This window comes from Phaethon aethereus (assembly GCF_964289735.1).
Source record: "Phaethon aethereus genome assembly, chromosome: 2".
Classification (NCBI taxonomy): Eukaryota; Metazoa; Chordata; class Aves; order Phaethontiformes; family Phaethontidae; genus Phaethon; species Phaethon aethereus.
The window spans coordinates 45,567,707-45,589,433 of NC_138582.1; the positions used below are offsets into that span (position 1 = coordinate 45,567,707).

Genomic DNA, 21,727 nt, shown 5'->3' on the forward strand with positions numbered 1-21,727 from the left:
GCAGCAATTCATTACAGCCAGTTGGAATAAAAATTTCATTTCTCACAAGAAACAGCATTTTAAAACAGGTGTGCATATACATAGGCAAACATATATATTACCTTTTTTACACATATATATTACCTTTTTTACACATATATAGACACACATACACACACACATATATATTTCCTACTGGATCAGGATGAAAAGTCAGAAACTTGACATTTTTCATGGGAAGGACATCCCTCTAACGTCTCTCTTGATTTTCCAGCTGCCAAACTCCTTTGCTTCCTACCTCTCTGATTGCTGTCCTGGATGCTCAGCTGCCCAGCTGCCATGCTGGCTTGTTGGCTGCCTGAGGAGCCAGCTGCTCCCACAGGGAAGTGGAGGGTCCCGGGGAGCCAGCAACATGCCCACCCCATTGCCAGCCAATTGGCTAGTGCCTTCTCAAGGCAGGCTGCCTGGAAACCTGTATTATTCCTGTTGAATTTTTTGATGGACTCCTGCAGCTTCCATATGTCCTGCTTAACCAGTACTCTCTGATGGAGCAATATTCCTTCAGGGACAAAAGCTAATGAGCTTCAGTGTTTCTGTGGTATGTAAAAGTGCTCTTCTCAAATGTGTCCTTTAGCTACAACTGCACTAATGCATGCTCAACGCACTTTCAAGATGTGCAGATGTATCAGAACAGTATTCAACTAGGGCTCAAGCAAAATGAAAAGAGAACCATGGAGGTACTGGAAGCTGATGACAGTGAAAGGCACTCAGGTATTACAAAATAAGGAGCAAGCAGGGCATTTCAGAAGGATAAGAATGATCTTAAAGAATGGGGGGAGTTTTGGGGGAATTCCTGACAAGCCAATGTCTTTATCTTTTAGACATTAGAAAGCTGTGAATGTGTCATGCTTCAGAAATGCTCAGAGTCATTCAGATTGTCGCATGAGTAGATGATAGCTAAAGAACATCATCTGTGGTTATGCAACAGTAAAGGCAAGTTCATAGTCTTTCACTTACCTCAGTAGCAACACAAATGTCAATATAATGCCCTATGCCAGAGAAAATGTTTTGCTTTGGGATTTTTTCAGCTAGTAAATAGCATAAAATCCAACCAACATACCAAACAAAATCTATTTAAGACAACTCATATTTGGAAAGAGTGTATGAAACGTATCTGACTTATCTGTATGAGTTGCAGGTATGTATTTAGTGACATTTTGACAATGGCCTTTCTCCATAAATTCTTACATTTGAAGCAGTATTTCTCTTGTAAATGTCCCTCCCCCAATTTATAAAATTTTGGTGGATTTTTTTAAATCCCTTTTCTGCTGTTGAACCCCAACTTAACTCTTCTTGTGGAAGGACCCCTTCATTTTCTAAGAAATAGAATATAATAGTTAGACCAATATCTACATCCCTCAGATTCTTCCCCTTCCTATATCAAACACATATTTTTTTACTTTTTCTAATTTCCTCTCCTACCCCAGGTCACTATACTTTTCTTCTTCTCTACCTAGTCTATTCCAATTCCTTCATTTCTTCTTCATTTGCTTCAGTTTCTTCACATTATAGAAAAGGTGTGGGGTACAATTTCCTTCTTTCAGCCTATTCAGGATTTTCTGTCTTTCCATTTCTTTCTCCTTGCCCTCCCGATTTCACTGTAACAAAATTCTTCCTTTCATTTAACATTCAACTTTTTGTTTTCTTCTTAATCACCTCCTCCTACTCTGCATTGACTCAGACTTTCTTTTCCTTCTCTCTTAACCCTGCTGTGCCTTGCATCTTTCCTCCTCCCTGCATCACTGCTTCTGCACTCACTCAACATCTTTTCAAAATTTTTTCTACCTCCTCCACTCAACTTGTTATCTTTCCCACTTAGATTATCTCCTTGACTCATTTAGTGTTATTATTTTTAATAATAATAGTAGAAAAGAAGCTTTTCACAGAGAGCAAAAGAGAAGATCTCTGCCAATGAACTTGACAATATAAAAAGAGATTATAGAGGCAAAGGTGAGGTGAACAGGACTGAAAAAGGCAATAGCACGTAATGGGACAATGAAGTCTTTGTTTAGTTCTCCATCATTTTGTTGTTTAAGTAATCTTTTACTAGAGGAAAATTGAGCTAGGGATTAAAGTATCTGTGAAGATCATTTTAGATAGGTAGCTGCTTAAGATAACCGAGTAGGAGTGCTTCGACTGTGTCACTGGAGCCATTTGTCAAAGACATCTATATTCTTTTCCAGCACTGTCTGCAATATTTCTCCTTCTGCTCTACAGAGCTGACACTGTGACATACAGAAGAAAAAGAGGGGGTTGGTCTTTTTCTTTTTTTTTTTTAAATCCGAATTACTGTCCAAATATTTAGTAGGGCTTACATCCAAATAAGTTAAACCTGCTCAAATCAGATTTAGTAAAGGTCCATATGTTGCAGGCAGGCAGTGTGAGAGGCTAGCCGTACTCTTAGTCCTCTTCTTCAAACAGCTAAGGGTCTTTGTCTGGGCCTAGAATATCTGCTTATCTTAGATCCACTAGCTTTAGTCACACATTTTTTCACAGTGTTTTGTAAACCCTCTAACTCATCGTCTGGCAGCTGAAATCTATTTTATAGTTTTTGATTTAGAAGGGGAGGGAAGAAAGGGCTTGGGAAATACAACCTTTGCCTAGCCTTCAGTCGGGTTTTGCGTGTCTTGGTGGGCCTATCAGGTGGGTTTCACAGCTGCTGCAGGGGCCTTGTGCCATTTGCTCAGCAATATATTCAAATTCTTGCAATGATAATGAAATGAGAATCGTGGAGGAAGGAAAACAGGAGATGAGGCAGGAGGGATGGAGCAGTAATGAACACAGTACTGGGCCCACCTCCTGCTGAGTCAATTCCCTCTCGACATCCTGGGAAGAAGGGCAGAAGGGCAGGGGGTCCCTCATAAAGATTTTTAGTTCGTTTCACTGTCCAGCAGCTTGGATAAGCAATTTGAAGGCAAAGAAAAGGCAAAGGCAGCCAAAAGGTCTTGTAACTTTTAGAAATATTTCTGCAGGTTCATATCAAACAATTCCTTGGAGGTTGGAGACCTGGGCTTTGTGGTGTGAGTGGGGCTGAACTTGGATCCTTGCAGACTGCTGCTGTCACACCTAACGCTCTCCTCTAGGGTCTCTCATGTGTAGGATCTCCATGTAGAATCTAAACACTTTGCACATCTTGGCATGTCTCCTCCAGCGAAAGACTGCTCAGAAACAACTAAACTGAAGGAAACCTTTGTGGGTACCTCTCCTTAATTTAAATTCTAAGAGTTTTAGAGTCAAATTGCCTTCGACAACCTACATGAGAATCTCAGTGCCTCTGTTTCGGCTGAGCAGATGCTGCATAAGGGCAATGTAGCTCCACCAATTCCCACTGAGCTCCTTCAAAAAGCCGATACTTCAGAGAGCGGAGGAGCCAACAGAGCCAGGTTTCCTGTGGGTTGGAATGGTGTGGTTAGAATCTTTTATACCTGTGAGGCTTCAAGCTCCAAGTGAATGAGTGTCTGATTTCTATGTCTGGTACATATACAATCACTCCCTCTGCCTTGGCGTTTATGTTCAGAGAAATATGAGGGTATTTTCATCTGTTATTATACATCTGTCAACATGGTTGAAATGGCCAGTGCACTCAGATGCTGTTAGGATGGGCAGAGGGTATCACAGTCTCATCTGCAGCCACGTACCTGTGAACACTGTAAGTCAGCATTGCTTCTGGAAGATGCAGTCCTGCCTTTCCCTTGCTACCAGCTCCCCGCTGAAATCTTCATGCTATGGGCTTCTTCACATCTGCAAGAGGAGTTGTGTGCTGTACAGTGGGCTGCATGGGGAAACTAGCTGTTAGGAACTAATTCCAGCTTGAATCGGTATCTTGACGCAGCTCAGCAAGCAACCACCTGAAATCCTGTGCCAGCCTAAGAGAGGTGGCAGCTCAAGGGCAGAAATTCGGTGGCCAGAGGCGTGCAGTGTATGGCATTGATCTTTTTGGCAGCCATTCCAAATTGCATTGGTTTAAATTGTGCATGAAGCTGCAGACAAATGATGTAATTGGGTGAGAATTCACTGCCTTAGGAAAACAGGCCAAACAAAGAAATATTTTAACAATGTATAATAAAAGTTCATGTCACTTTCCAGTTATGAAGAGTGGAGTAGTGTTGAGAGGCAAAACCGAGCTGTGGGTAAATCAATGCAGGTGGGCTTTGTATGCTGTCCTCCCTGTCCTTCAGGTCAAGCACATAAGTTCTATGGCCATTCTGGTAAAAACGCCTCTCCAAATAGGCATTTATCATCCAAAAAGCAGTCACCAACCAAAACCAATAAATAGCCTTGGGATGTTCCCTGAGCCAGGGCAAGCCCCCACTATCTCTGTGCCTGTGATGCATCATCTGGGAATCAGATGCCCTGGCCACTTGCCAGCACCCACATTTTGCTGCCTGTCACAGCAGGGTCAGCATTCCCGAGTCTGGGAAGGGGTCATATGCACCACAACAGGCAATGCCGCTTCCAAGCAGCTGAGTGAGCATCTGCAGGGCTGTCTTAACATCTCTAATGCAGCATCGTGGTGTGCCTTGTAGTAATCCTGCAAAAGGTTGGGAAGGATTGACGTATCTTTGTTTTTTTCTTTTTTTCTGCTCCATTTGGTCCTTCCTACACCAGCAGAGCTCCCTTTTTGTTACAGGATCCCCAGTTTTAACAGAGAGACTGATGTAAAGTGGGTTACCTGAACTGAGGAGGCTCTTCACTAGTGCACAGAAAGTGATCCAGTGGAAGCTATTAGATGGGCGCAGCTTATCTCTCATCGGGTCACACTGCCATGGTTTGTAACAAAAGATGCAGTAATTCAGAACAAAGAATGTACAGCCTCAGCACAACTTCCATTTTTAATATTGGTTTCAACTACACTGAAAATAATCTCCAACAACAATACAGCATGGAATTAACGCAGCTTGATTTTCTGTCAGTCAAACTTTATTCCCTTAAAAATGTCCAAGTCAATTTGAAAAAATAACCATGCAGAAAAAAGAAAAAATACCAACAACAATAAAAACACCCACATTATTAAAATTGAAACATAAAAAAATATAAAAAGTAGTGCTTACCTTGTTTATTAAATTGTCATATTTCAGGTTCTGGGAAACAAATGTTTAGCAGAAATTTTGTGAGTGTTTAGTACGGTTTCTTCTTCTTTTCCTTGATAACAAAGAACTTAGTATATGGCTTTCTGTTTGTTAAAAATACAAGGATGAGCAAAAAACTGCGTGAGTGAACGTTTGATATTTCAGCTGTGAAATGAAAAGAGAAAGAACAGTGTGGGGCATGGGTGGGTGAAAAGAGGAAGGCAGGATCAACCAGTGCGTACCAAGGAAAAACTGAGGCAGCTGAAGGAATAAGCAAGGTGAATATTTCAGATACAGGAGTACCACGGCAGAAAGGGGATAAGAAAAGAGGACAAAAAGAGACACAACTGCAAAGAGTTAGGAAGATCTAGCTCTTTTTCTTGTATGATTTTGGAGCTGGGTTCTGAACAATCCAATCCTGCCGTACAGGAGAAGGAAAGCAAAATGAAATGCTTGTTCTTTTCAAACTTACCAGAAAAAACACATTTACACAATATGTAATTTAGTAGTGCCACTCATGATCATCAAAAGCTTCAGCTGGGACTGAGGATATAACAAGGTCTTTAAAAGGCTTTCAAACCCGATGTTAACAAATCAAACAGTTTATTTCTTTTGTTTATAAGGCATTGATATAATTCATTATAAGATGATTTTCTCTGTCATTGGTTATAGACTTGTACAAATTAACTTTTATTAAAGGATGGACATCTTGAAAAATAGACAAAAGCTACTATCAAATATTCCTTCAAACTGTTATTTAATTTTGGAGAATTAATAAGAATGCTGGGGAAAAAAAAGATAAAGCCATTGGTCCCACTGCCTCTATTAACAGAACTGTGCTGCACCTAGAACTAGGCTGTGAGAAATAACCGCCAGCTGTATCCAAGTGAATTGGGAAGTTATAGGACCACTGCTCACCTATTCCATTTCCTTGCTTTAATCCCATGTTGTCACTACTCCCCTGATGAAAATAGGGATCACTCCTTAGGCATCCCTTCTATGCTTTGTTTGCATCAGGAGGGGGAGAGGAGGAAGGGATTGGTATTTTTTCCCTTCCTTTGAGCCACTGGGGGCTTTCACAGCTGGAGACAGTATGTCAAAAAGATCCATTAGTAATTTTTTAATTTCTCAGCTGCCTGGCTAGTGTATCATAATTACAGGCTCAGATATAAATCAGTCACCAGGGTTGCAGTCATTGTGAAATTTTTCCTCTAGGTCAGGTAGGCAGAAGCATTCTGATATTCACAGCAAGGGGCTGACCTGTTTCCTCAGGTCATTTTATTTAAAAAATTCCCTACTCCTGCAAGGCCTTAAGGCTTTGGCATTGTTCTTGATTTTTCCCTGATGTTCCTTCAGACATTATAGATTTGTCTTTTGGCCTGTTGCAGGCATTTTAAATTTGCTCTAGATTATTTAAAAATATTGTGTCATCTGAAGTCTCTATGGGCGTGTGGAGTGCCTGTTTTGTACTCTGTCTGAAGTAGGTCTCTATTGCCCTCTTACTGGTAATTTCACGTTTATAGACTGAATGACCATGATGGTCTTTTCAAAAGTCACGTTCCTAAATTAAAGAGTACCCTAGCATCAACCTTCTGTTTTCTGAGTAGATATTTTTAGGCTAAGCTCAAGGTTCTCTCTGATAAGCTTGAGTCTTTTGCTTTAATGTATTTTTTCCAAACTTAAAAGCATATTCCTTATTTGTGTCCAGTTTTCATTATTCCTCCTGAGGTGTGAATTGCTGACTCACAAACAAGATTTGAGCAGCAATCTCATCAGTGAGAAATAGTATTAGTTGAAATTCTTCTCTCTGGACATCAACAGCATCGGTTTGGCCAATTACTACTTTTTTTTTTCCCAGAGCAATGGTTTTTCAGGTAGGAATCCATGCTCAGATGGCTTCATTCTCTGCATCCGGCTGCACTCTGATTGATTGTGTCCTCTTGGTTCCAGCACTCGTATTGGCCCGCAACAGAGACCACTTTTTTTTATCACTTGCCAGTCTAAAAATAGATTCCTGCTGAGAATCTCTTCCCAAAATCAACACTGATGTGCGTGCTATTCAACTAAATGAGGATACCAAATAATATTTTTATTATGAAGCTTCTCAGTGAACCAGTTGTTAATCCACTGAATTCAGGCCATGTGAACTTTCCAAGTTCTTGACTACACTGTTGTGTGGTACAAAGTCATGCTTCTTAGCATGACTTAGAATGCTTCTTAGAAATCTCTTGCATTGACACTGCCAATGTGCAGCATCCAAGGTCTAGAAACTTTCCCAGCCCACTGAGAAATCAGACAAAAAGTCAGAGGTCACCCACAAGAGACCACTGTGGAAATCTACTCCTGATGTAATACATCATCAGAAAATGTCTTTGCTGTAAGGAATGATACTGAATGTCTGAACTTCTGCTCTGGAGGTGGCATGAACCCGAGCTGGTTGACTTTTTCATTTGGGATGGTCTCTACAGTTCATTTTTTCTAAAACTTTTTGAGCCTCCTCTTTTGTCACTGATAGCACATTTCCATAAAAATTCTCTTTCTTTTAAAGATGATTGCCTCAGCAGAGGAAGTCTGTGAGCTGTAGACTCAGGCCACTCTGATGCAGCCCACCTGCAGTGACTCTCCATCTGTGGTGAAGGCTGCCATTGAACTTTTCCCTCCAAAAATCCCTAGGTCCAAGTTCCCCCGATCAAAGGCTCTCATTGTGAGAGGACATTAAACATTTTTTCTGTATCAGAGACTCCAGGATTTAAATGTAAGCTCTTCTGCTTGATATTACCCTAGCTGCCAAGCCCTGAAAATGACACTCCATTTTTGGTTTTGTTGAAAGGAAGTGGATCTGTCTGTTTAGGTGATGGTTCTCATGCTGTCCAGACAGAGCTCTTCAAGGAACCCATGCCACGTGCACAGTTATTCTGGTCATCAGTCAGCTTTTTGGTGGTGTCAGTAAGTTCCTGTGCTGTCATGAAGGACACATGGTGAAGATGTCTTTTGTGTCAGGCAAGATATTTGTTTTTGACTCACTGCATCTGTAAATTAATTATTTTCACAGCTCTAGCGACAGGTGTAATAAGCTGGCATTACCTTAGAAACAGAAGTTTGTCTTCTGCGATATATCTGACACAGCTGAGAATCCAGGGTTGGGTTCAAAAAAGAAAGACTCAAGCCAGTGGGAATATTTGGTACCTATTTTTGATTCGATGATGGGGTAAGGTGACAGCGTGCCTGCTGCAGGATTCTTGGGGGGTAGAGGGCAGGGCGGCTACTTCCTTCTTAAATGTAATCCTGGTCAAAATCAGAAGCTGACAATAAACCAAGCAACTATTGGAGATTTTCTAAGATAAACTGACAGTCTTTAGAGCTACAGTAATACAAATAATTGCTTTCAAATCATCCATGTCACAATGTTTGTGAAGGACTGCAAGCAGTTGAAAAGGATCCTTTGGTCAGACTGGTTGCTGCTCAGCCCTCAAGACCTGTTTCTCCTCAGTACACCACTCTTGGGTCCTCCAAAATCTGTTGGGGTTTTAAGTCTTTCAACTTTTCTTTTTTTGTAAAGTTTGCAGAAGATCTTGTCCATGGAACAATTTAAAAGGCAAGCCATGTTCACTTCTTGCTCTTAAGTTCCCAATATCAATTGGCCTAAGAGAGAACCTATTTGGAATATGTTTTTGTGAAATAACATCTATAGACCCAGATCCTGTATTTGAACGCGGTAGTTTCTCATATGCCTCCTTCAGCTGAACAGTCCCAGGTGCAGACAGTCAGTCAGATGGAGCAGGAGCAGAACCTTCACTACTGAAACTGTTTCTGGGAAAATAAAAGGAGGAAGGAGGACTTATCTCACAGTCCAACTGGACTCTACTCCTCCCAGCTTTCTCCCCCATCCCCTCAACTTACAGGTTAGTTTTTGGGTTTTTGCTTGAAATATCTCAATCAGAAGCTGCTTCAGGTTTCCAGATGGACCTTTCAGAGCACAGAGGAGCCAAAGGTCCTCCAAAAATGACTCATTATATGTTAATTACATGTGCAAAATTCCCCCAAATCCAAAGTGGTGGAGAATTCAGGGTATAATTTCTTAATGCTAAAGCCAGTGAAGGTCATTATATTTCTGTAGTAAAAAAAAAAAATAGATGTGTTTGTAATAATAAAACTAATCTGCTATTATTTAATCGGAAAGGTGATGATCTTTATTTTATGGAATAAATACTTGAAGCTGCTACCTAAAATTCAGTTAAGAACATCTCACAATTCTCTGCTGTACTATTTCTACCAAAAAAAGAGATGCACTAAGTTTCAAGTCATGATATGTATATGGCACACTGATTCTCACATCTCTTTTAGTATTACCATTTTACTACTTTAACTGTATAGCCTTCCGCTGTCAGCCAGTTCATTAGTGTGTCCTGTCAGCCTTAAAGGCTGCTTGCAAAAAATCTATAGATTCATAGAAATAAAGGACTGCAAAATGTATTCAAGAGATCATCTGATCAAGTCCTCTGCACTGAGGCAGGATCCTCTGTATTTATATCTGCCTCAACAGGCGTACAAATATATAGATATATATGGCTGTTTAAAAACTCTGTCTTTAAAGAAATATTGTGATCTGAAAACCAGCTGGAATCCTCTGTTACTTACCAGAAATTACAGCAGCCACCTATAAATTACTGCCTTGGCAGTACATTCATATTTTTGAGGTAATTTTTCACTTTCTCACCTCTCCTTTAGTAGCAACCCTGCATTAAATCCTAGCTCAACAAAGTCAACAGGAAAATTCCCATGGACTTCAATAGAACCAGGTTTTCTCTGTTTTTCTTCTTGATTTAGCTGAGTGGCCATGGAAATCTTTGGCTGACAGATTTATTTAGAAACAGTGAGACACCTAAATTTTAAACCTTTGCCTTAGCCTGTCTTTTATTTGAGTGTGTGCTTTGGGAATACATTTAGATAATTTTTATCTTTCAGTGTAAATCCTGAGGTAAAATGTCACTACTAAACCAACATTTACCAATTGTTCATTTAACGGATTTGAGTTGAAGTGTTGAGCTTGAGGGCAAAAATTAAAAATTAGGTTTCTTACTGAGCCCTGATGACATAGGTACAGTTGGCTCTGCCTTTGGCAATGGAAAGCATAGATCATCTCTCCAAGTCCCTGTCAGCCTTATGATACTTTGATTTAACTAGTTTGCTTTTAACTTCAGTCAGACATAGACTTGTGGCTAAGACAGATGAGAAAATAAAAAAACATGCCACAGGAAACAAACATGATTGATACACTTGTTTAAATCCATTGGCTACAAGAAGCAAATAATCAGACTTGTTTAGGCTCACTATGAACAGGTTTTCAGTTCCTAAATAAGATACTGAGTGCAGTCTTAAGATGCTCTCTTTGATGTGAATCTCATGCTGAGGTTCTTTCTCCATAGAATGATGAGGAGCTACATTAGAGCTACTAACAAAAGGGCCAATGTAACTGTGACCTCGGAATGGGTTTTCAACCTGCCAGAATTGTCTGGGATTAGTAAAACAGTCATCTTCCTCTGGTTGCGCTCTGGTTGTCATTCTTTCAAGTGCTCTCTGAAGAATTCAAATATCAGAACATCTTAAAAAGAGACAAGGCTTTGTGCAATAATAGAAAACAAATCACTTTTTGTTTTGTTTTGTTTTTAAATAAGTCTTTAAGGCTCTTGCGAATAAAAAGAATCTGAAAAATCTACTTAAAACTTGTGATTTAGATGTGTTGTGGCTCTAATTGGTTCTTTTCATTTGAAGGCTTGCTCCAACTCCCACAACAGTGAATGGGAACCGTTGCAGTAACTTCAAGGCCTGATAGATCTGCCTCTCAAGCTGCTCTGCAGGGACACTCACTCTCTTGTTTCCTTGACTTCTTGTTTATTCTTTTGAAAATACACAAAGAATAACACTTAAAAGTTAAAAAAAAATCCTGGTAACAAGTGAAGCAAACAACCTAACTGGTTTAATTTATAACAGTAATTAAGAAACAATTTATTGCCTTCTGAATGGGTATAATGTCAATCCAAGGGTGCAGCTCTTCTGAAGGAAGAAGCTCTTCTGAGAGAAGCAAGTAACAGTGGAGATAAAGAAGAGTAAAACTGGGTGGCTCACAATGGCAAAGGGCTTCTGATACAGAGCTTTAAAACCCTAAGTCCTCATCATGTAAGCTAAAGAACAAAGTCTAGTGGCCTTAGTATTTGTAACAGTATTTGAATCTTAGAAACTCACTGAATGTGAGTGACACATTTGACAATCTTTGCTCTACAAAAGTCACAAACTTTCCCAAACTAGGAGCTCCAGTGTGTTGTCTATCAAGATTGCATAGTCTGTTACAGCAGTTTGCAGACCTCTTAGATCTTTTTGGGGGTTGTAAGGGAAAGAAGAGGGGTATTTGCTTGCCTTTTGCAATATTGCTTTTAATTCTTGTGAGTATTCTGTTACCTACCTCAAACTGACACCCAATAAAGACTTTGATATTTTTATGAGCAGAAAAATTCTTCTGTCTTAACAGTGCCACATAGATTTCCTTCCCACCGTGACCTGTTCCGAGGGCTAGAAGTTGTAAACCTAATCCATGATTAGTTATGAAGGTGGGCAGAGGAGCTCAAAATCAAAGTAATACTTTGGCCATTTCTAGAGGAGAATTCAGTCCCATTTTGTGGTTGCAATAAGTGTCTCTAAGGACAAAATAAAAGCAAATAAACAAAAAGTTAATGGAGAGAAGCTTTGGGATTTGTTTTAGAACTGGCAAATTAATATACTGCTTTATTTCTCATCTTATCACTGCTGTCTCTTTTCCTCTTCACTCAACTTAGCCGTCAGCTTGATCAAATAAAACTCCTTATATGCCCCAAATAAAGAGGTAAAAGTAGCAAATCATGTAGTGAGAAAGAGATTGATGCTTCCCTTCTATTACTCTGGGAATCCACAAGTCAGACCAGTTTACCTAGTGCAGTACACTGACCTCTAAAAAAAAAAAGTATGATAAAACCCTTTGTAACCTTCATTAGTTAATTTTGGTTTGATCCCTGATCTCTGTGGCATCACCCCCTCAAATGTAAGTGAGGATGGCACAAGAGTAGGAGGAAGTGGGGAAGAAGCTGGCTTCCCATCACCAGCGATGCCACAGCCCCTGTGAGATACAGCCCTGAGTGTCCTCTGCCCGACACAACCAGAGTGTGCAATGGTACACATGACAGAGTTTTGCGAAAGAGACAGAATTTGGAGGGAAATGTCACCTCTCAGACAGATGCAGAATAGTTTAAATCTCTTTCAAATCTAAATTCCTCATTTTCACATATTCAAGGATATCTCAAATCCTTTTTCTTTTTCTCCCACTCTTATTCAGTAAATATCTCAGTGGTACTTTCTGACAAAGAGTTACACTTGCAAATTCTGTCATAATGCAAAATATTGTCTGGTATAATTTTAAAAAAATTTAACTTTTAAAAATTTTTTTAAAGTATTGCTTTTCAATCTACACCCAGACCACCTGCATGCACTGCTCTCTGGAAGTTGAGATCTCATTCACTAGTGATTTGCTTATATATTTATGGCTCTGGGAGGCAAGTTTTTTAACCTGAGGGATTAATGGTTTTATTAGGTCAGTACCTTTTTTTGCTAGTTTTTTATTAAGTGTCATTGTCACAAATTAAAAAAGTTTTTTTTGGAGAAACAAACTTTTACAAGGTCTCTAGTTTGTGAATTCACTGGCCAAAGACAGTCTAACACTTTCCTTGCCATGAGAACAGAACAAAATTTATACACACTTCAGACTTTGCTCATGGCTTCTTTGTTCAGTAAGAAAAGGGGGGGAAAAACAGTTCTTATGCTGTATTCCTAAGGGAATCCCGCTAAGTTAAAGCACATTTTAATCTCTTGAGCCGGCAGCTTTATTAGTAAGCGTTTCCCAATCTTCAGGGAAATCTAATTTCACAAATAGATCAGAGTCACTTCAAACGCAGCTTTCAGTTGCCATCCACCGGGGGACAAACGGGGAGGAGGAAGTTTGTCAGAAAAGACCTTCTCTGAGCCCAAGAGTGATTACCAGAGGTGTCTCCATCGACTGCCACCCACCTAAAGTCGATAGTACTCAAATGAGTACGCCGGTGCGGACTATATAAGAGCAGCGCATGGCTCTGGAGGGCGCATCCCCTCTCTCCGGGCGCAGCACCGACAGATCCGCTCCGCGCCCGGCGGAGCTTCCGCGGGGGCCGGGGCTCTCCGCCGACGGCCGCGGACGTCTTTCCCCAGCTCGCAACCGCTCAGCGAGACTCGCCTCCGCTTGAAGGTAAGCAGCCGCCCCCCCGGCTCTCGGAGGGGGCCTTTGGCGTGGAGCGAGGGGGTGTCGCTGCCCCTGCAGCGAAGCCCGGGTCCGTCCCCGGTTACTCGCCGGGTTTGCCGTGCGCCCCGGCGGCGGCGGCGGGAGTGAGCGAGAGCCCGCAGCCGTCGGGGAGAGCCGGCTCCCTCGCGGCTCCGATTAACTCTTTCGCCCAAGAGGATTAGTAAGGAAGTCCAAGTATAAAACAGTTTGTAAATACGAGAATTTTCCTCCCTCCCTCTTAATCCTAACCGTTCGCTATAATTAGAATAGCTTACTTAGCGGCGTTAAGCAGCGCTGCTCTCGAAGCCTCAGCCCATTGTAATTGTTTTTGCCCTTTACGCCCTGATCTGCAGCAGTTCCCGATGTAATCCCGAATTGAACTCCGTCCGTACGCTCTCGCCCGAAAACCGCCGTGCGGCGCTGCCCGGGCGGGCTGGCCCCCGGCTCCCCCGCCGGCCCGCTCCGCCGGCGGGGGCAGGAGGCAGCCGCGGGAACGCCGGGGGCAAGGGGAGCCGAGCAAAGCCCGGGACGGCAAATATTCCCCTATTGCGTGTCTGTACAGGCGCGCTGCGGGGAGGCGGGCGAACGCGGCGGGGCTTCTTGGGGGCTGGCGGGGAGGCGCTCCGCAGGGCCGGCCGCTGGCGGCCCGTCGGGTCTCCGCACCGCTCCGCCTCCGCCGCCGCTCCGCGGGGCTGCGCCCGGCCTGGGCGTGCGGGAGCGGCGCGTGGGTGCCCCCGGGCGCGGCATGGGGGGCGGGCGGGGTCCGGGCCGGGCCCGGCGCTGACCGTCTTCGCTCTCTGCCTCCTCCCAGCGCCGCAGACATGCGAGAGGCCGGGAAACGCCAGGCGCTGCCCGCCATCCTGCTCCTCCTGCTGGCCTCGGCCCCACCGCCGCCGGGCGCCGCGGGCAGGGACGTGCCCGCCGCCGGAGCCGAGCGGGGGGCGCTCCTCGACCTCCTCCTCCAAGCTCTGGGCGACGGCGGCCGCCCGCTGCCGCTCCGTCCGCCGCGGCGGGACCGGGTGATCTCCCGGAGGTACAGCGGCGGCGGCGCCCCGCCGCCCGACCCCCGCGCTATCGCCGCCGCCCCCCGGCCGCCGCCGGCCGCCGCCGCCCCGCCGCCGCCCCGGCTCTTCGCCGCTGCCCGACACGGAGGTAAGAGTCACCGCGCTGCCCCGCGCAAGGAGCCCGGGGATGCAGCCGCCTCCGCGTCCCGTCCCGGCCGCCTTCTCGGCGGCCAAGCCCGACGGCGGCTCCGCCGGGGCGGCCCGGTGCGGACGGGACGGGGGCGAGCGGAAAGCGCAGCGGCGGTTGCGCTCAGCCGCTGCGAGGCGGCAGCCCCTCCCCAGGGAGGTTTCTGCCTTTGCTGGGACCGAGCCTCGCCGAGGGCAGCGCAGCCCAGCCCCGCTCCCGTGCGGGAGCCGGCATCGCCGGGGACGCGGAGGGGGAGCAGCGCGACTCTCCGGCCCTGCTCCCCGGCAGGAGTTCGGTTGCTGGGGGTATCCGGGACACAAGAGGAGAGGAGAGAGTCACTCGGGCTGCAGCACCTTCTGCTGAGAGGTCAGTTGTGGCCCCAGCTGATCGACAGCCCCTCTGAGCAAGCCTCCCAACTTCCCTGTGTTATAGCACAGCCAGCCCTGAGGAAGCCCCGTTTCTCCTCAAATCCTCTGATTTGCACAAAGTGGAGAAATGACTGATCTGAGAGATGTCTGGACTTACTCGTTTAAACTTCCTCTTCAACTTGACTGATTCCCCTGTGATGCATTTTTCCAGGTTTGCTGGGACAGGTGTGGGAAAACGAGGCTGTGCTGGGCATGGGTTCTTGTGTCACCTTCCAGGGGATGCTCAAGCTGGGGCAGGGAGCCGTCTCTCTGACGCTGGTGCAGGCCAGGACTGGCCGTGGCAAGCGGGGGCAGTTCAGGGCCAGTTTAACTACTGGTGATGTTCACAGACTGCTTGGCCAGGAGACCGGGCAGTGGGTCACCTCTGCTGCAGCTAGTTTTGATGCATGGCCACACAAAACATTTCCTACTGGAGTGGAGGTGCCTGAGGGGTTTGTGTGGGTTGGTTAGGATGGTGCAGTTCAGCAAGAATATACTGACTTTCTCTTGGCTGTAGCCCACTAACATTTTTCTCTTGTTGCCTGCCAGAGACCCTAATGGAGAGAAACCAGGATAAGGGAAACTAAGGTAGTTTGGTTTCTTAGGGATTTGTGTCCCTGGAAAGTGTCCTTATAGATGATGGCTGGTAATAGGTGAAGTCGAGTTGCAGCCCTCCCAGGTTGCACTGATAGAGTTGCTCTTTTCTGTCCAATGGTCTATTTTAAAGGAAAGTAAACCCCATTTTGGAAAAACTTGAAGTTAAGTGACAAGTTCAGAAGTTACTGGATGAGTGACTGGGTAGGGCAGGCATTTGCACAGTGCAATTGCTGCACAGTCTAAGGAAACTGGACTGAAAAAAAGACAAAACAATCAAAAATAAAAAATTTCTGGCCTTGGAAGCTTCCGCTTCCTGGTACTGAGAGGTCTGTCAGTAGGGGGTTGTAGCGTCCCAGTGAACTTCCAGATATTCTTGCTTTTGAGAACATTAAGTCTCTGGTAGTTATGAGAAAGCCAGCCCAAACCAGATTGCCACAGATTTGTATACTGACTGGGAAAGATGCTGCTGGTTATCAACGTGACTGGTCATGAGTGATTACTTAGCATGGCTTGCATTCTTCATGTGCTGTGAGCAAACCCTCCGTATACACTTTTCCAGGAAAATAACATGTAAAAAGGTCTTTTCAAGGCAGAATATATGAAGTCTTACATATGTCTTCTTTTCAAGAAGGATAGAAAAGTTATAAACTTGAGACCAATAGTTACTAGTACCGAGTGGCTCATGGAAAAAGTCCATTATGGGCAACAGTATCTCCCATTTGAGATGTTTACTCCTAACTAAGTAATTGTATTGAGCTAGAAAATACAAAGTGTGACATTTATATAACTTTGAAGAGGAATTTTCTTTAAGTCATCAGTATTATACATAATAAGGCTTTGTTTTCTGTTAATTGTCCATTTTAGTAACTATATTTGATAAAAAAGGAGTGGAACTGCTGAACATCCCTAGAGAAGTCTCCAGTTGTCCCTGGCATAGGTGCAGTGTCCTATGGTCAGCCACAAAGGTAGCTTTCTCTCCAGCCTAGAAAGGGCAGATCCAGAGTTTAAATAATCATCAAGATTTCATATTAATTCAATTTTTTTATAACAAACAGCAAGGATGTGTCCATCACCTGTTGTGATCGCGTGTGTTTGTTTTTTGAGGCAAGGAACTGTGACAAAGCTTTTCTTGCAAGTTTTCTTATAACTCCTGTCACCAACACATTAACAGCAGTTTTTTACTCTGGCTGGCAGTACCTAAGTGTCAGCTGAAGAGAATCGCTTATCTTCCCATCAGTCAGGAAAGGTGTTGCATTCAGCTGATTACTCAGCCAAGCATTTAAAACCAGAGTTATGTATTTGTATTGTCTGTTATTGCTGAACATCAAACCCAAGTGTCTGTTTTAAGAGAAAACTGAGCAACCCAATTGCTTCTTTTGTTTGAAACAAAAAGCATCCAGAACTGTACCATATACAGGGCAGAGTATGCAAGAAGCATCATCTCTCTGTGTTTTCTCTTTTTTTTCTCTTTTCTGTGGATGCTACTCCGTATTATCAACATGGGATAACAGCTCAAGCCAAAATGTGCTTCCCCTCCTGTTCTTCTCTCTTTCCCTCACTCACAGGACTGGTTCCAGCTTTAGTCTAACCACGTGATAAGCTAATTCAACTCACTGAGCTGAATCTCTGCACACACCTTTCTTTTATTTCACTTCATTTTGGGGGCTTGGTTAGCTGTTTGCGTAGTGAAGAGAGCTGACCTGGCGTGCTACTGGGTGAATTCTAAGAGCAGCACAAGGAGCTGGAGCACGTGACCAGGAGCGAGGGCTGAGATGGGATGGGACCTCCTCCTTACTGTGATGGGGACCTCATTTAGCTCAGGCCACAGTAGAAAAGCACGGCATCATAGGGTGTCTTCAATGAAGCTGGAAAAAGAAAGGTGAGACACTAACTGTCAGGCAGCCTACATGTACCACTCATAGATACACAAATAAGATGTAAAAGCAAGAGTGGTTGGTCTGTGATGCTGCATCTTAATGTGGCTTGCAGGTGATTCAAGGGCAGGTCCTGGGCTAGGACTATGGCATGGGAATAACAGCTGCGCTCTACTTCATGTGGGTTTGTTGGGGGGCAAAGGGGCATGACAGCACTGAAATAGGGTGGACACTCAAACCTGTCCTGCCATGTTGGGGCAGTGAGCTGCTGTCACCTGCCCAGAAATGACTCTTCAGGTCTTTTTTTCCCCTTAATAATCAGGGGTATATACCATGCCGTGTGCTTCTTGGCCGTATGAAGATTTGTATCATGTATCTGGTAGGACCCAGAAGGACACCCACATATGCAATAAAGATACCAGTTTCACCATCACTTTAGCTGTCTTAGCTTCTTAGCTCTTTTATCCCTACATGTTCAGAAGTCTTATCTCACACAGATCAGTCCTTGTTTTTCTTGGTGACCTGATTAATGAGAGTGAGCGTTTACTCTGAGGAGTATATTCAGAAGTAATGAAGTATTCTAACCAAAAAGCAAGCCTCATCTTTTGCTAGGATTTCTGGTAGGGTGTCACTAAAAATACAAGTTGTTCCTTTGAATTATTACATCTAGTGGGATTAAATTTTCTGTCACAACATCCTTTACTTGCCTGATTTCCATGAAGTTTCTATGCTTCACTGTGGGGTTTTTTTGCACTAAGAAATGTCTCAAAGTTTTTAAGTTTAGTTATGAAAGCTCCTCAGTGGGCAGTCTTTTTTATAACTATCCCCTGTTTCTGATGTGTAACTGTGGTATTTTTTTTTTTAATGAAGAACCCAAATATGTATTTTCACAAGGAGGGGATTCAGCATCAGGTTATTTTTGAATAAAAAAATTCACGTTGGGGGAACTAGAATAGTTCATCATTCTTGGGTTTTCTTTGTTACCTTTATCCAAACGCTTTCCGCAGAACTAAAATAGCTTTCGCGTAATTAGATTTAAAAAGTCTTGGAAAATAAAGAAGTCTGCAATAACTGTTCTTTCCTTATGTATTCCCCACGACAGCGGAGAAATGAGCTATCTAAACTTACAAGGGGTACTGTGCTGAAAATTGTCTTTGTGCTGGGAGACCAACAAGACATTTTAAAACATTTTGATTAGTTATTTTTCAACCATGAAGGAATGAAGATAAATATTGCTCTCAATTTACCAGTATGTTCAAATTAGCCTCATGAGCATACCTACTTCAGATTTAGAATAATATATCAGAGAAGAGAATTTGGCCCTCAAACTATTTAAACTTTGAGTTTAAACTTAAGAGTTCAATTTTACGCCAAAATTTCTTACACATCAGCAGAAGAAAACTGTAAGTTTTCCCATGAGATAGTGCTAATTTAACCATTATTCATAATGAGTTAGATTTGAAAGATATGCTTGAGGTTTATTTTAGTTTACAGTTGAATCAAAACCATGTAACCTTATGTAAGGCATAAGAAAAGTTTTTTCTTTTTACTCACTTAAAAAAATATCCTGTAAGCATAGTGATAGTTACAGCTGGAAGTCCCTAATTCTGCAAGATCTGCTGTGCCTAATACTAAGCTACTTCAGTGAATGTAATTATAGATCTGGAATTAAAAAAGGACGCCACTGAGGAATGTAAACCTTGTCTCTAGGAAATTAAAATGTATGGTGTGGCATAACATGGAGTTCTTTGTAAGACTTCTCTCTTGTCCGATTATGATTTCTATTAATAAAATAGCTTTTAAATTATTTTTTTAGTATAACGTGTTAATAGGAATTGCTGGACAATCAGGAGGCTTAAAAGAAGGCAAGAGTGTATAAAAAGGTCATTCTACAAAATCATATGTTTACCAGAACAGACCTTACCTCAGAAATTAGCAAATTAGTGGATGAAATTGATTTAAAAGAAGAATAAATGGTACATTTAAAAAATCAAAATCAATTTTGTTGGCTTATAGTAATTATTCTTGATTCCACATCTGAAGCTTTTGAATAAATGATTTTTATAGTGATGTTGGGTTAGGCTTTTCTGGAACAGAACCAGGCAAATATATTCTGCTTTCAGACGCTTGGTATAATCCATTCTGCAAAAAGTTAAGGGACTCATTTTTCTTTATTTTTATTGAGATGGACATGATAGGCAAATCAATTATAACTCTGCATTTTCAAAATCTAGTGGTTAAAAGAAAATATATTCTCATAAATGAACAAACTTAGAACATCTACATAGCAGTCTCCATGAGAGAATGCAACTAGCTTGGATACTGGAAGCAGTATAGATGCCACAGGACGATGTGCTGTCCAGGCCAACGGTTACTGAGGCAGGATCAGAGGGCCTGCGAGGATCTCGCCACACTGTGATGCAGAAATACGAACGGTCCTAATGAGTTCAGGGGAAGTAATCATTATCTCTGCTAGTACCAAGGTTACGTGTCAGTTCTACCCCAGGGTAGGTTTTTGTTACATGGGTGAGGAGAAAGGATTACTTTTCATTAAATATATTGATAGTATTTTTGATCTCAAAGCCATCCTCAAATTTTCCTTGATAAATTCTCCTAAACAAGCTGATATTGGCCACTTTTTAATGACCCATTACTTACTATTTCCTGTAATAAATACATAGTTCCACACATGGGTAGGTTTAATTCTGATAGGTGCATATTTGTATTAATAAGTGTGTTTTTCTTTTTCCACCATTATTGCCATTTTAATGGAATGAGCCTTACTGCCTTTCATTCAGGTCAGCTGTTATTTATCACCAACATTTCCTTCCAGAAAGTGTTACCTTTAGTTCCCCAAACTATGTCTGTGATCTCGGTGCCTCTAGTTTGCGAGCTGACTTTCTTAGTTTCTAATTTAATTGAGTCCCAAATGCTGCAGAGAGTGCATATTCCTTCAGCCTTCAGTTCTGTGCAAGTGCTTGGATCTATCATTGTCCAGGTCCTTCATCATGATGATGCCTTTACGACCTGTAACCCTGCAGCTACTTTTCTTTCCTTGACTGCTTGGGTTTTTAGGTGTATTGTGCAATATGCCTCGTAATTGCGATATTTTGTGTTTGGCAAACATGACTGCCAGGCAGTAGAGGTAGCCCACTGAACAGAAGGCATCTGAAATCTAGCATAAGCCAGAAATCTTCCACATCACGGTGCAGAATGTAAAGCCCATGGGCCAGCCCTGACGGCTGATGAGTGAGTGAGCAAAGACAAAACATAGTTGTTACATACATTGAAGTTTAAAAAATATTGAAGTCCATCAGAATAGTCCTTCAAATGAAGTGATGACACTGGCTCTCCAAGGGGCTCTGCTCTCGCTTCCATTAATCACAGTGCAAACCGAGGCTGCTCAATACCTTGCAGAAGCGACCTGATGTTGCACACTCTCCTGGCATGTGAAGGGAGAAACCTTGTGGAGATGCAGTACACCGGGCAGCAAATATTTCGGATGGCAGTATACCATGCCAGGATGGGATATCGGCATATGGAAAAACTTTTTTTCTTGAACTGTTGCGTACAAAAAGTCAGTGACTTTTTCTTTATTCAACATGAGGCGATCTTCTGTTTTTTGTTTTAGTTCTATTTTATATTTTTATGAAAATTATATTTTTGGCAAGAGACAGAAATGTGTTCCCTGGGACACTTTTGGTTTTGTTTTGACACTTAAGCAATTGCATATACTCCTTGCCCATAAGACCACAAAAACCCCTTAACTCTGGTGAGGAAAATACATCAAAATGAAACTTGCAAAATTACTAGAAATCAGGAGAAAATACATGATGGAAAGCATTTTTCTAGAAAAATGCAGCTGATCTCCTATGTTAGCCTCGGTTGATGGTTAGGCTTTTCTGTTCAATTTAAGGATGAATGCTTCATTTTGTCGCTTGTGAATTAGAGGTTATTACTTCAGGGGAAGTCCTACAGGCTATTCATTTGTGTTTTGGGCATTTTCAATGTCAGTCATTTGGAAAACAGTTGCTGGAGTGAGGGAACTGATTGACTATTGATTACATACAGAGGGTGTAATTATTTCTCTCTAGGGTATAAACAAGATTTAACACATGAAGGATCCAAGCATTTGGTTGGTCAGTGGCCATTTTTATGTTAGCCTATGTTTTAGTATATCTGCTAGGCAGAAAATCATTGATGTACAATGGT

General features: G+C 42.7%; 1 protein-coding gene across 1 annotated transcript in view; it reads left to right on the top strand.

The window, feature by feature from the left end:
- Window positions 1-13,967: 13,967 nt before the first annotated feature.
- Window positions 13,968-21,727, top strand: part of ALKAL1 (ALK and LTK ligand 1) — a gene marked incomplete at its 3' end in the record, with an annotated part of 32,327 nt that continues 24,567 nt past the window's right edge. The window contains exon 1 of the mRNA XM_082014988.1: window positions 13,968-14,598. Within this exon, the coding sequence (XP_081871114.1) occupies window positions 14,268-14,598 (331 nt within the window). The 5' untranslated portion in view covers window positions 13,968-14,267. The remainder of the gene's footprint in view (window positions 14,599-21,727) is intronic.